This window comes from Saimiri boliviensis, chromosome 2 (genome assembly GCF_048565385.1).
Source record: "Saimiri boliviensis isolate mSaiBol1 chromosome 2, mSaiBol1.pri, whole genome shotgun sequence".
NCBI lineage: Eukaryota > Metazoa > Chordata > Mammalia > Primates > Cebidae > Saimiri > Saimiri boliviensis.
In genome coordinates, this window is record NC_133450.1 from 156,194,898 (window position 1) to 156,210,625 (window position 15,728).

General features: G+C 38.5%; 1 protein-coding gene across 6 annotated transcripts in view; it reads left to right on the forward strand.

Annotated features, from left to right (window-relative positions):
• Window positions 1-15,728, forward strand: part of SMARCA2 (SWI/SNF related BAF chromatin remodeling complex subunit ATPase 2) — a 224,096-nt gene that overhangs the window by 109,177 nt on the left and 99,191 nt on the right. For all 6 annotated transcript variants that reach the window (XM_074394738.1, XM_039461271.2, XM_039461275.2 and 3 more), the window contains 6 exons: window positions 384-547; window positions 1,905-1,971; window positions 2,642-2,752; window positions 5,360-5,602; window positions 7,058-7,171; window positions 15,108-15,215. In XM_074394738.1, the coding sequence (XP_074250839.1) occupies window positions 384-547; window positions 1,905-1,971; window positions 2,642-2,752; window positions 5,360-5,602; window positions 7,058-7,171; window positions 15,108-15,215 (807 nt within the window). The remainder of the gene's footprint in view (window positions 1-383; window positions 548-1,904; window positions 1,972-2,641; window positions 2,753-5,359; window positions 5,603-7,057; window positions 7,172-15,107; window positions 15,216-15,728) is intronic.

The following is a 15,728-nucleotide window of genomic DNA, read 5'->3' on the forward strand; positions in this document are numbered from 1 at the left end:
TATGTGCCAAATCTGCCTTCACACTGGTTTTTTCTTCTTGGAGTGGTTGGATTAGAGTTTGGTTTGGGCTTTTTCATTTATTTTCATTCTAGAATGTCATATACTGTGAAATACTAAGTGTGGATGAGCGACAAAGCTGCTTTAAAACTTACCGGTATGCTACAGCACATCATTTCTAAATCTGATTAATGCTCAGCACCTGCCAAGCAGCAGGAATGATTATTTTAAATTCTTTTTGCATTGGTGCTTCCCCCATTTTCCTACTGTGGGAAACCCAACGTATAGCACTGAGGAGTTAAGAAGTCACAGCCTCACTTGGATTGTATTAGTATTAATTACCTGTGCAGATCTTGGATAATTGAAGCAATTACTCTTCATTTCAGCTCCAGGGCCTGGAATGGATGGTTTCCCTGTATAATAACAATTTGAATGGAATCTTAGCTGATGAAATGGGGCTAGGAAAGACCATACAGACCATTGCACTCATCACTTATCTGATGGAGCACAAAAGACTCAATGGCCCCTATCTCATCATTGTTCCCCTTTCGTAAGTAAAGTCATTTGTTCCACAGTCACCATTATGTATGTTGTAGAGTGCCCTATTAGTAGCTTGTGGTTGTTTTTCACTTAAGGCAGAACTGTAGCATGTAGTAATCTAAATCAGACTACCAAGAGCGTGTAATCTGGATTTAGGTTTTAATTTCCCACCCCTCCCCACCCTAGCCTGTTTGATTGACTATTTAAGCATGTGATTGAGTGATTTTTTATCAGCCATTAGCATTACAGGTCTACGCAGCTTGAATACTGCATGGTGAGTGTTGCTCATCCTCATTCCTTAAGTGGTTCACAAAGGGGAAAGTGTGTGAAGTGTGTGTGTGTGTGTGTGTGTGTGTGTGTGTGTAAAGTTTCTTTGATTTTTTTTTTCTTATTCCATTTCCAAAAGATTATATATTCTTAAATCATCCTTTTAAAGCAGAATATAAATCCAAATCATAACTATAAATTTTGCATTAAAATAACCTTAGTATATGCACTGAGGTAATGTTTCAATCAGTTTGCTGCTTCGTAAGGATGAGGCTTTGCTGTTCCCTATTACATTCCCAGTACCTCACCCACTGGGTGGTTCTCAGAAGGTCTAAAGTGGGCACTACCGAGTGAGGGCATAATGATTCACAAGCTCCCTCCCTGGGAGTTTAGTGTGTTTGCCTGTGTGTGTTAGGTTGCAGCTTTGTTTACACAGGTCTTGTTATAGATCTCAGTGCTCATAAGAACTCGGACCTTCAGTAAGAAAAAGGATTTTATTAATATTATTGTGTTTTCTTTGAATATTTTTCTAATGAAGACTATTTGCAGCCCTTTTGTATGAATTATCTGTATCTATAATATTTAGGCATCTTTTGCATTTAATCTATGTTTTGAATGTTCTGAATCATATATGCAGTGACTCTTTGGGGGCTTTAAATAAAAGTCGTTCAGTATTTCTCCCCTGTTCCCTCTTGACATATTTATTTAATATTTTCATGTGATCTTGTAATTTCTTTTTCCTGACTCAACTTTTTTCTGAACTTGTATAGCTGTTTATAAAGATTCCCAAAATCATTCTGGCAATTGCTCTTTTTCAATATCATATTGACATTTAGTTTTTTGCTCTCTATATTTATGTATTCTTTAGTTTTTTTCTTACAAGATTTTTTAATGAACCAAAACAAACTTGTCGTGTTTTGTGACAGTTTATTTTGAACTTATCTCTTATTTCCACAACTTTAAAATAAATATGTTGTTGAGATACATTGTATTCTGTAGCCCCTTTCAAGGTGAGGCCTGAAAATGAATAACATCTTTTTAACCATTGATTTTTATACAAATGTCTTTTTTCTGTATTTTTTTTTGTTGTTGTTCCATAGGACTCTGTCTAACTGGACATATGAATTTGACAAATGGGCTCCTTCTGTGGTGAAAATTTCTTACAAGGTTTGGAATGCTGTATTTATATATAAATGTGGAAAAGCAAAAAATAGATCCTATTTTCTTCATTCCATATGCACATCTGTGAACTGTATTTGGTTGTAAAGTTTTGTCATGTACATCATGTACTAAACCGTGAGAGTTAATCATCCCAAGAAGATTACTGTAATAAACCATAATTACTTTCAGATAGTGAAATCCAGAAGAAAATTGTTAATTATCATATTGCAAGGTTTCTGATGAGAGTAATACAAATGACAAATATCGCACATTCTGTGTGCTGCTGACTGGCTTGCTGTGGGCTGCTACTGTGCCGACTGTTCCTGCGACGTCAGGCAGTTACCCGGGTGCCCGGGCTGCCTGCTCCACTTTCCCAGTAGAAGTGGAGCCTTTTCGCAGAGCAGCGGGTTCTCTACTACCACAAAGTCACTGTCATTTCCATTTCTTTTTGACCTCCCTCTGTCTTTGGTGGGAAAACCTTTCTAAAAAAGATCTGAAAAGGGTCAAGATGTGTGCAATTTACCCAAGACTTCCTCGTGTGTAATAGATCAGTCTATGAGAATGTGTGCCTGTACATTATTCAGTCACAAGTCTGGTATCATTAAGTTATGAATAGTGAGAAAAAACGCACATACACGTCCATTGGATCATGCATATATTTTTTTCTTTCCTTTAGGGTACTCCTGCCATGCGTCGCTCCCTTGTCCCCCAGCTACGGAGTGGCAAATTCAATGTCCTCTTGACTACTTATGAGTACATTATAAAAGACAAGCACATTCTTGCAAAGGTATGTTTTAAAAAAATTATTTTGTCTCTAATATGGACTATCACACTGAAATGTGAAGTATTGCCCACATCAGTAGTATAATTAGATCCTTAGATGGCTTGTCCCTTTCTTTATTTTTTATTTTTTCAGAATTTCATATATTTTGGTCATGGATTTGATTTCATGCCTGCTGTGTGTGTGTGTGTGTGTGTGTGTGTGTGTGTGTGTGTGTATCATTGATCCTGGGGTGGCTCTTACCTATCCTCTCCTAGTTAATGAGTTTACATCTCTTAAAAAAATTCACCTGGTTCCTTCTGCAACTCGTTTTCTCTCCAACAGCTTTGAACATGCTCGGGAAAGAAAGAAATGTTTTTGTTTCCCTGAGATATTGTCAGTAACTCCATTCCTCTTGTGCGTTTGTCTCTCCAAAGATGAGCCAGGCACCTCTCCATATGGTCTCTACCATATGAACATTTATCCAAGCCGTGGCTTTTGTGGTAGCATTGTTTCAGGTTTTTCCTGGTGAAATAATAGACTATCATTGTTGGAATTTCTCAAGGCTGTTTCTGTGACTTATTTATTTGGAGCTGAGAAAGAGGTGTTTCTGTGACTAATATGTCTCCTAATTTGAATGTCCTCAGTTGTCCTTTAGCCACAAAGTAGTAATTTCCCCCCTCATTTATATCATCTTGTCTCCTAATACGTTCATGCAGAATGATGGAAAGTACCGTCTTTCATGGAACAAATAATGAAAACTCAATTCTTTTCTCTAGTAAATTTTTTTTTTACCCCATGGTGTTTTGAAAGCACTCTAATCTGAAACTAAGTGATGTCCAAAATTGAACGGAATCTCTATTTCTGGGGTCTATTCTTTCTCTGCATTAAACTCTTGCTCTGGGAACTGAGAGTTCCCTTCATGGCATCACAGGAAATAACAAAAAGGAAATGTGTTCCCAGGGGAGGTTTAATAATTGAGATGGCACTGGCGACAATGCTGTGTTCCACCTCCTCACACTCAGAGATGAATTTGGCAGTGTCAGAAATGATGTGTTTTCAATATGACTATGGGAATGTGTTTGTACATTTGAGATCCTTTTAAAAAAATTCGTTTCGTGTCTTCTGCATATGTATTTCAAGATTCTTTGGAGACGCCCGATAACGAGATGCATTGCTTTTATTTGTTACTGGAGAAATGGAGCTATAGAAAGGGGTAGTAATTTTTTCCAAGTGGAAGACCTAATTAGTAGTAGACCCAATAGCAAAATCAAAGGCCTCTGATTCCTTATTATTTCATAAGCTAAATTAGGCAGGAAAGTAGATTGAGAATATTTATTTAAATATGTTTTTGTCTGCTTGCCTGTTTGCATGCTATTGGTAAGTTTGAGGCAGTTGATTGTACAGCTTTAATTATCCTTAAACACTTTTCTTAAAGGTGGTGGAGGAAGGAAAAAAAGTTGGGGTAGTTTTTTTTTTTTTTTTTAAACCTGTACATCCCAGCCTGACTGATGATTTTATTCCTTTTCCCTTGCCGTGTCTGGTGCTTCTAATGAGGAAGGCAAGGACTGTATAGAATACTCTCCTCATCTCACTTCTCTCTTTAGGAGCTTTGCAGCGGGATCTGGGGACATCTTAGCACCAGATGTTTTTCTTGGCCATTGCCACTGTTTTGTAGAGAATGGATAGGCTTAGTGGAACATTCCTCATTGTTCTCACCTTAAAAAACTGACTCTTAAGAGGACTGAAGGGTGAGTTATGAGAGAGGAAGGGAACTGTGTAGACAGGAAGGAGGACTGGGCCATGTAAGATTTCTAGTTTTAAGCGATAATCACGTTGGGGAAGTTTGCTGTATTTAATTCTGCAGCTTTGGCATAAATAGAGGAATTATATTTTTGTGTTGCCCTTTCTGCCAGTAGTAGATCCTTTTATTTTCGATAAAACAGGGGTCCTAGATCTGACAGGTAAGGAATGTGCATGCATTGAGGGAGTCTGGTTGTCAGAACTAATTTTTGAAAAGCTGTGTATACAGATTTTACGTGAAATAGTCCAACTTTTAAATGTGAGCAACCAGTCCAAACAAAACAAAACACACTTCTGAGCCAAGCCCTAAAGGTAGTAACCAGCCAGGCTATTAGAAAAGAAGGCATGGAGCCAAGAATGTCTCAGTTATAGAACCTGCTAGGGCCATCTTGGAAAAATTGGTCATTAACCTCTGCTTCAAGTGGGTACCTGTATTCCTTGCCTGTGGTGAGCAGAGGTAGCATGACCATGAAACGTGGGATAACTGTTACGATAGAGTATTAATAGAAAGGGCGTTGAGTGAGGAGATGCAGGATCCACATGGAGGAACAACCATATCATCCTGGACCCAAATTTCCTTCTTTGTAAAAAGTTGATTTGGAATTCATGGTCTGTAAGGAACATTGTTGCTTTAACATTCTGTTATTACAGGATGTCTCATGTGGCCTATCAGGCATGGGACGTTGTTGAGATTCTCTTGTCTTAAAGATAATCACAGCATATCATATACCAAGGGTGGGCTCTTTGGTTTTCCACACCACCACTTGCCTGTTGGGAATAGTTGTATTTTCCCTTGCTGATCACCTGTCTGTCCTTTCTCGTGTGTTACAGATTCGGTGGAAGTACATGATAGTGGATGAAGGCCACCGAATGAAGAATCACCACTGCAAGCTGACTCAGGTCTTGAACACTCACTACGTGGCCCCCAGAAGGATCCTCTTGACTGGGACCCCGCTGCAGAATAAACTCCCTGAACTCTGGGCTCTCCTCAACTTCCTCCTCCCCACAATTTTTAAGAGCTGCAGCACATTCGAACAATGGTTCAATGCTCCATTTGCCATGACTGGTGAAAGGGTACTGGTCTGACTTTTGTTTTTTCTACTATTTTCCACTACATGACAATGAAATGAAATGAAAGGCCCTAAAGCTGAGACCATTACAGCCACAGAACACCTGCAGGGTGGTTTACAGTGTTGCATAGTTGATGAAACCCATCAATGGGTGGACATGGTCTTCTGGCAGGGTTATTTTCGCCTCCTGGGAAAATGGGTCTAGTGGTACCGGGGCCGTCTAACCCCTTTGTCTTTTGCCAGCATGTTTACCAGGCTACCAGAAAAGGGTCCTGACCAGTGGAATGCTTAACTGAAGTGGGCCACAGGGAGAGACGAACATTGAGATATTTTGCTGAATTAATTTAAGCAGACCAAATTAACCAACTAAATATAAGCTTTAAAACGAATCTTTCCTTGTTATAAGCTTGGACGTTCCCTTTAAAATATTTCCACATGAAGAGTTTGTGTGTAAAACAGAACTAGTTTTCACTAATTTTCTGCAGACCTTTTTTCTATTTCTTTTTTTTAGGTTTTAGTGTGAGTTTCAGTTTTGTGTGTAAATAAAAAGTCTTCCTGGAGTAGCCCTTTGTTTTCAGATTTCTTACCGTTCCTTCCACTGTCTTAAGAGCTCATTTACGAAAGGAAGACGTGGGCCATTGCAAGAAAAGAAATCGGCACATGGCATTTTCATAGAGGTTTCTCTTTCATAGGATTGAAAAGGCACTAAAAATGCTTTAGCAAAATTTTGGTTTGAATTGTTTGGCCCTTTAATTTTGAGGCACATGGGCCCCCTGTCAATAGTTAACTCACTGGCTTGCCAATTTGTAGAAAGTAGTCTCAATCAACTCTGCCCCCTAGAGGTTAGTAGTAGAAGGTGACGGAGAAAGCTGGGAAATCTCTGAAAGACTAAAGTTGAACTAGGTAGGGCTGAGCAAAGGAAAGGAGTGAAGTTAGAGGGACTTACAGGCCCACCAGCATAAACTGGATCCACTCTACTTTTGATCCTCTTCTTTATATGTTCAAAGCTCTGTTCCTTTAGTATTTTTCTGTGTCTGAAACAACCAAGATGAACGGCCTAACTTAAGGCTGCCCCTTTAAATCGGAAACATATTGACTTATTACCCGCCTTCTCTCATTCTGTCACAGTCTTCAGTCAGCCTTCACTGTCAGTCATATCACATACAATGGGCTGTTGACACTACTGATAGAAAGCTGGTAGCTTCTGGGCTCTTTTCCATAGAACTCAGCATTAAGGCAAAGACACCTATTTAGAGGTCATTTTATTACTGCTTGGTAGGCAGGTGGAAGGGTAATTCAGAGGTGGGTATGACAGACATAAACCCGGATTTAATGCGTGTAAAATTTTAATCATGTATTGAAACACATAAATGTAACATAAAGCTTTATGGTATGAAATGCCCTTTTTTTTCCCATCCTTTTCTTAAAAAAATCAAATTTATATAAGCCTCTCTTATAGGTGGACTTAAATGAGGAAGAAACTATATTGATCATCAGACGTCTGCATAAGGTGTTAAGACCATTTTTACTAAGGAGACTGAAGAAAGAAGTTGAATCCCAGCTTCCAGAAAAAGTACGTGGCACAATCAAAAGTTGCGAGGTTTTTTTTTCTTCAGCAAATGTATTTGAAGTACCTGCCTCTGAAATTGTGTTTCTTAAAGAGCAGGCTCATATTGTAGTTATAAGTGTCTTGAAAATATCTTAAAGTGCTTTTTTGTTTGTTAGGGCTAGAGAAAGAAGGGAAATTTTAGCATTTTCAGCCTGTTTTACAAAAACTTTCGAGCCGATTTTATAAAATTATCGAATTCATTGAGTATCATTTACGTTTTAACTTTAGATTTTTTTTTTTTAAAGTTACTGACCTCATTGAGTTCACTGTTGCAGGCACTGTAGAATTGTTCTGCTTCTAATTGAAAGGAAGATTTGACTTTGGGACTTGTATCGTCATTGGAGGGCGTGGTAAACATTTGCAGGTTTTCTAGAAATTTATTTAACATTTGATATTTGTGATATCACTATTCTGACAGTAAGTGAACACATAGAGTTCCTGCAAATTACAGACACATCATCTAATTATTCAGGATCATCTGATTTGTTCTGCACCATAAAAATTAAGTTTCTGTGAACATTTTAAGCCAGTGTTTTTCAGACTGACTGTTGGATACTTAGTTTGCAGTACTTTAGAACCCCTTTTGAGCCCTTAGCTCCATATTTTGGGGTTGGATTTGAGTATTAGTTTAATATGTTTCTGATCATGTTTTGGAACCATGCATATTTAAATTCTAAGTTCCATTCTCTTAAAGATAGTTTAGCACTGTATACTATTTGTTGCAGGAGATATTTTGCTTTGAGTTTTTTCTTTAGAAGAGCCAATTCTGAAATGTCTTATTTTTGCATGATTGTGGTTTTTCTGGGTAATGACTCTATTTTTGGACAGATTGGTTCATCCTGTTCATTTGTAAGTGGGAGTTGTCAAGATGGTGTACAAAGTTGATCACTTTGTTAAGAGAGAATTTTATATCCTAATCCTTTATGCATTGACAGTCGGGAAAAAAATAAAAATAAAAATGATTTTTATGCCATGCATATCTCAGTGAAAGTGTAAGTATTTAAGTATTTCATTCTGCTGGTGAATGCATCTTGGATGTAGAATGTTGTTGATATTCCCTCTGATTTCCCATGGTCTTGGCCTCTGGGTAGCACCTTTTCTGTTCGTGATGGAGTTTAGTTACTGAGTAGATCAACTGGTGAATGGGCGTAGTGGCCATGTGGCTGCCTTGAATTACTTCCTAGCATACAGTTACAGTGATTCTGCAAGTGATAGAGATGAAATGTTAAATATTAGAATTTTTTTTTCTTTAGAAGAGGTATAAAAAATGAAGCCCTTTATTTTTTCATTCCATAAAACTTCTTGATCTTGTTCATTCATTTCTAAGACTGGCTAATATAGATTTTAAAAAATATATTACAAGTTGAAAGTATATTTTAAGAAAATCCACTAGATAAAAATTGAAATTTTTGCAGTGTTAGGATTATGAGGTGATTAATTATATCACAAAGGAATTCTTTGCTTTGCAAAAATATTTATTTTTTGATTCTTTCTACAAGAGAAGTTCCTGAGTATACTTGAAGGATGATAACCTTAAAAAAATATATTTACCCTCAAATTGTCAAGAGTATGTCTCCTGCATAAAATACACATGTACTCATTAACACCAACAGCATTATATTCGAGGTACGTAAAATACTCAGTGTGTGGTATTATCTATGGATACCTTTAGAAGTATCTATACCTTTAAAGGCAGCCATATTATCTTTTCCTGGAGGAACTTGGTAAAGTGGAAATTATGGGCTCTGCCTGTTAGACTAGGCATGGGTTCTACCACATTCTCCATCTCTGACTATGAGAACTCGGGCAAGTCGTCGAATCCAAATTGGTCTTATGTTCTCATCAGTGAACTGGAAGATAAGTGACATCTGCCTTATATTGTGAGGATTAAAGGGATGTAGAGCTCCTAATACCATTCCAGGCATGTAGTAGGCACCCAACCAATGGCAGCTGCTTCTACCATATTCCTTATCTCCTACTCAGGTTACTGTCTCCATTATTAATGGGAGTTCCATTTTCCTATGCTTCAAGCTTTCTCACTGTTCTCTTGTCTTTGCTGTACTTCCTGTAGCCCTCCCACATTTCTGTCCCCACAAACTTTTCAAGGGGTTTGTGTGTGTATGTGGTTGTTGTTGATGCAGCTGGGCTGATGTTCCTTTTCTACTTTTTCAGCCTTGTTAGCATTTTTCTTAACCTGGGGAATTTCATTGTCATCTTAGGGGGTAAAGAAGTTTCCTCTGCCACCACTGCTTACTTACAGCCACAAACAACATCTATATCTTACCTAACCTGAATAAAGAATCCAGAAAGAAACTATGGCAGATGGAGGAAAACGCTAAATACTTTCACAGCAGTAATTCTCAAATGTTTTTATGAAAAAAGAACCATATAGGAAAGAGGCTTTTATTTTTATTTTTTAAAATTTATGTGTAGTAAAATTCGCTTCTTTTGGACAAATGAAGAGTTATGTTAACGATGCCCACAACTAAAGTGCAAAACAATTTAATCATCCACCCCTCCAAAAAAAAAAAAAAAAAATTCCCTGGTATTTCTTTTCCATCAAACTCTCCCTCGGCTCTTAGCCTCACACGGCCACTAATCTGTTCTCCTTCCCTGTCTATAGCTGTGTCTTTTCCAAAATAAGACAGTATGTAATGTTTTGCATCTGTTTTTTATTTTCGTTTGCCAAAATATGTTTCAGATTCATCCATGTTGTTACACGTATCAATAGTTGGTTCATTTTTGTTGTTGAATAATATTTCCTCATGTGGATGCAGTGCGATTTGTTTGACATTTGGGTCATTTCTAGTTTTTGACAATTATGAATTGAGCTGCTCTAAGCCTTCATGTAGAGGTTTTTGTGTGAATATAGGTTTTCATTTCATTTTAGTAAACACCTTAGGTGTATGACTACCTGATTATCAGGTCAGTGTATACATAGATTTATAAGAAACTTCTGTGGCCAGGCATGATGCCTCATGCCTGTAATCCCAGCACTTTGGGAGGCCGAGGTGGGCGGATCACAAGGTCAGGAGTTCGAGACCAGCCTGGCCAACATGGGGAAACCCCGTCTCTACTAAAAATACAAAAAATTAGCCAGGCATGGTGACAGGCACCTGTAATCGCAGCTACTCAGGAGGCTGAGGCAGGAGAATTGCTTGACCCTGGGAGGCAGAGGTTGCAGTGAGCTAAGATCGCACCGCTGCACTCCAGCCTGAGCACCAGAGCAAGACTCTGTCCCCCCGCTCCTCCCGCCGCCAAGAAAAGGAAACTTCTGCATTGTTTCTTAGACTGTCTGAACCACTGGATAGTCCCACCAGACTACCAGAAATATATGACCATTCCACTTCCTCCACGTTCTCATTAGTGATTGGTATTGTCAGTTTTTCAACATTCGTAGCCATTTCAATAAGTGTATAGTGGCATCTGGTAACTTCAGTTTGCCTTCTCTAATGTCTAATATTGTTGAGCATCTTTTCGTGTGCTTTCTCAGGTGAAACTAAAGCAGGTTATATAAAGGTCACAATTTCATAAATGCAGGTCAATTGCACAGGAGAATTAGCTTTAATATTAGTCTAATGAAACAATGAGCAGGGGAACATTCCTTCCCAAACCACCACCACCGCCAAGCTCTTGGCATAAAATCTATTTCCTATGTCCAGGAAAGAATGCCAAATAGAAAAGGGATTATATAAGAATAACTTAAGCTAAATAAAAATTGATTTTTCTATTTAGCTCCCATTTAAGGTTGTCTGTGCTGACTCTTTGTTAATTCGTATCGTCAAGAACCAACTATACTTGCAATTGGCTGGGTATATCTTGATGTCTAAATGTGTTAAAATATGTATCTAATGTTGGAGATTAACTAGAGGTTGACCTACCTAAAATCAGCCCGATTCTGATATGGTTTGTGTAAAACACCAAAAAAGCTTTGCTTACATTGGCAATTTGTATATTCATTATATCAAATTTTGGAATGCTTAGCATAATTAATCATTACTTTGTTCCTCCCTCATGCCATAGAGTTGAGAACCTGGGACTTTCATAAATTCAATCATATTGTTTAAAAATCTCAGTTCACAAAGCAGTGATATATCACATGTAGTTTAGGTTTATTATTCCAATAATACATCTTTTAGGAAGGGGAATTATAAATGAAGAATAGTATTCAGGCAGAGGCTATGAACAAGTTCAGATACTTCTACAGGAGTATATCAGAAGAGATGGTGGGCCAGTGTAGTGACCTGATTTGCCTACATTTAGGGACCAGTTAGGCCATTTACTGACATAAGACTGCTTAGGAGATAATTACCAGATACATGAGGTCAGCACTTCAGTTTCACATATGATTTGAACAAAAATAGCTCCAGTGTCTCTCACGAGCCTAACTTACTGGGAGAATCACCCTCATGAAGAAGTCACAAGTTTCATTTGGTATAGCACCAGTGTATTTTGAGGAGCTTTCACATGCATGCTCTAAACAGATGCCATCACATTTTTTGGGGGGGTGAACTCAGACTCAAGCGAGTCGAAGTTGGCACGATTATTATAAAAACTTCTCTCATCACTGTTATTTACTGTGGTGACTTTAGAATTGTTCAGTACTTCCCTTTTCTGAATACATTCCTGTTGATTGCCTGCTCTGTGTGTTATGCTGTACTCAGGCCACGTGGGAGGCACAGTACACCGGAAATGGAAGGCATGACGTGAGAAGTCAACAGACTTGACTGTCGAGATGAGGGCTATTCACATTGAACAATGGTGTGACAATGCAAGGCAGCATCATCCCACCAAGCAGAATGAATGATCCAGACATTCAGGTGGTTTAGGACAGGGGCACCCCGTATGTACACGTGAGTGTATATGTTGGGGAGTGCTTACTAGTACTCAATGGATTCATTGGGTGGAGAAAGATGTTAGAACAATCATATATATTGAGCCTTCTCTTAAAAAAATCTTTACCGATATTTAACATGCAGATTGACAGTGGTACCTGTGTGGTAGGTATGTGTGTGTGTCTGAAAGCCAGTCATGTGCTGGGGATACACTGTGTAGGTTATCCCAGGGGAAGCATGAGAGTGAGCCTCCACCACCCGGAGCACCTGACAGTCCATTCATCCTTGCTGCCTGGTTCATTTACTTTCTGCCAATGGCGAGGCATTACGCATCTTCCTGTACCCAGATTAAAAAATTTAGTCTGATCTGATTTTAACTAAACAAACACCCCTGGTCCCCAGAAAGGATTGAAAGGATTCTGTAAAGAGGTACAGGTTGAAATCATGTAGCATAGATAAACAACGGGAAAAATGCCATCCTGTCTCTTCTCCCATTCCTAGTGTTGGTTTTCATCAGCCACATCATGGTACTTGGGTTGGAATTGACCTAAAATATGAGATATCATCAAATTAGCACCTTTAAATAGGTATCTAAATCAGCTTCCTTTAACATTGATGCATACCCTAAAAGTAACTTTTATCTTGAGGTATTAATGTTAGTGTATGCATATAATAATTCAAATACGTAGATACACATTGGGAAACCGAGCTTCAGCATGTCTTCTTGTTTTTCCTTACCATTGTAAAAAAAAAGCTTACTGACAAACTTTGATGGGAATGAAAGGAAAATTGGCTTTGGCAGACAGTGTGATTGGGAAAGATCTTGAAAAGGGCCCTCGAAGTAGAGTTAGAACGGAGACATTCCAGGCCTGGAGAAAAGCACAGGAACCAAGTGGCGTGGGGTTGTTTGAGTAGGTCTGGGAGCAAACATAAAATACGGTTGTGCAGCTTATGTAATTTTGATCATGTGCATTAAATCCCGTAATTGTGTGAGGAAAGAGACTGTGCCTTCCAAGAGCAGCCATCAGGTGCTCGAGAGCAGCTTGCCTCTCTGCTGACGTGACCGCTTTGAGGATGCTCGTCTCCCTGTCTCCATGGTCACCATGCATGCCTCCTGCTTTCCAAACTCCTTCACCTCCAGCCCTAAGCAGTGGCTGACTGATAGGAAGGGGCTTGAGTGTTCGTTCCTGAACTCTGAATCCGCCATCCCCAAATGTACAAGCATCAGCCATGCCTTCCACATTCAGGAAGGTTTGATCAAGCCAGCAAGGAGTTGTAGGTGAAGGTGAACCTCAGGCAGAGCTAGGAAGCCTGAAAATATCCTTAGTCATCCTAACATGGAGCTTAAATCCTAACTGTGCCTTAAAAGAGCTATATCTTTGAGCCCGTAGCTAAACCTCTGTGGTGCTCAGATTCCAAATCTATAAAATGAGAAGACTAAATGGGACTGCATCAGTAGAGCTCTTGTATGTGTTAAATGAGAGAAGGCACAGAAAGCGCTCTGCACAGGCCCTTTTCTATGGAAAGAGCCCCGTAATATTAGTCCTTGATGTCATTTTACCATTATACTTGTTAAAGTCTAAAGTGGTTCAACATTTTTTTTTTTTTTTTTTTTTTTTTTACCATTTTCAAATGTCATTGTGAGTTAACAGTTCTCGAAAAAGTAGAAAGATGGGGTAATTCATTTCACAATGTATGTGTATATCAAAATATCACAGACATCCCTTAAATATATATAATTTGTATTTGTATATAGAATACCTTTTAAAAATATTATACTTTGATACAATTGTACCTCAGTAAAGCTGAAGAAATTAGACATTTTTTATAAAGAAAAAAGAAGTATTTTAAACATATAACATGATCAGTTATCTAGAACACAAAGCCTGTATTAAATACACACTTATTTATTAATCTTGGAGATTTTTCTTCCACCCTGGCCAAGGTCATTAAAAACTAAAGACATTTTGGAGTTTTACTTACACTTCTCAACTTCTCTGTAAAAGAGCGAGCTTTTCTCTAATCTCATTTGATGCAAAATGTGTGGCCAAAAACTATTAATTGTGGTTCCATTTGACCTGACAGGTTCCTTCTACAGCAACAATTAAATGAATATTCAGCTTCTCTGTGACCTCTTCTCCCTGGCCTCCAGAGCTGCAAATAATGTGATCATTTTATATCAGTTTATTAAACATTAGTCAGCTTGCTGATGTACTTTTCATCACATTCTGCATATTTCTAGGCATTAATCTGATGTTTGTTATGAAAATAATACATTTGTATCCTTGGGATTTTTTTAAATAGAGAAAAACAATACTAGGAAATAGGCAGATTTTATGTATTAGGAGTATGATAAAGTATTGCAGGTGTGTGATAAACCATGAGCATGAGAATTCCCCTTAATGTTTTAAATTGGATTTTTATAGTATTTCAGCTGGAAGCACAGGAGGCCTTGTCCTCCCTTAGATGGCCATAAAGTAGTGTCCAATTATGGATTAATTTCTCTCCTCCACCTGTCGTTCTCACTAGATTGTATCCTGCCATTTCTCAAGAGTAGAGGTTAATGCTAGTCACCGTAGGGTTGTTATAAATCTCTCTTTAAGACTAGTATTAGAGATACCACATGTGACCATTTAAAAATGTTTCACAAAGACAGGATATTTGCCAGTCACTGGTTTTCCTAAAACTGTTCTGTTCATAGGAAAGGAAGTATAATTGGGAAGTGAAGGAAATACTAAAAATACCCTATATTGAACATTTTTGAATTTGAACAGTTTGCAAGCCATTCTCTCTCTCAAATTTGGAAGCAAGTCAAAAAATTTCAGGAAACATAACCCTAGCATCAATTACACATAACCTTTGGAAGGTCCCACCATCATAATGGAACCTTTAACAGTGATGACTCTGGTCTCCTCTACCACCCCCATCTCTCCCGCACTCCATGAATCCAAGAAAGGGAAAGAGACACCTTTATGCTTCCAGGAGTGACACTGACTCAGCAGTCTTCTTAGAACGGGCGCCTTCTCCCTCCTGCTCTTGCCTGCTTACTGTTCTCTTTTCCGCAGGTGGAATATGTGATCAAGTGTGACATGTCAGCTCTGCAGAAGATTCTCTATCGCCATATGCAAGCTAAGGGGATCCTTCTGACAGATGGTTCTGAGAAAGATAAGAAGGTACGTTGTGGAAGATGGTACTGTGATATGTCTTCTCATGGCCGTGACATTGAATATTCACGAGAAGCATCACTGCTAATGCTGATTTGTTAAAGCAAATCACTGGACCTCCTTTGAGCTCTTATAGCTGCCAAAGATAATCTCTTAACCTCTGAACTACACTGGGACAGGAAGAAAGAAAGAATATGTTCATATTACCAAAATAGCTCTGCTTATGTCAATTTTGCAGCAAATATATTCTGCCTAAGTGTGGGGTGGCATTTTAGAAGGTTTTAAAATCCAGTTTCACTCCCTGGGCATCTGTTCCGTGCTTCTGTGTTCTGGAGTCCTAGGGAATAGACAGTCATGTCGCATAGCCATGGACTGGACATAAATTCTTCGAGGTTCACTTTTTCTGTAGGATAAGTTAATCACCAGAAAGACATTATCTCTAACTCAGGAACTGCTAGATAATTAAAGGAGCTTTGAACCACAAGGTGTGTAGGTGACTGAGCAAACCTATGGCCCTTTGTC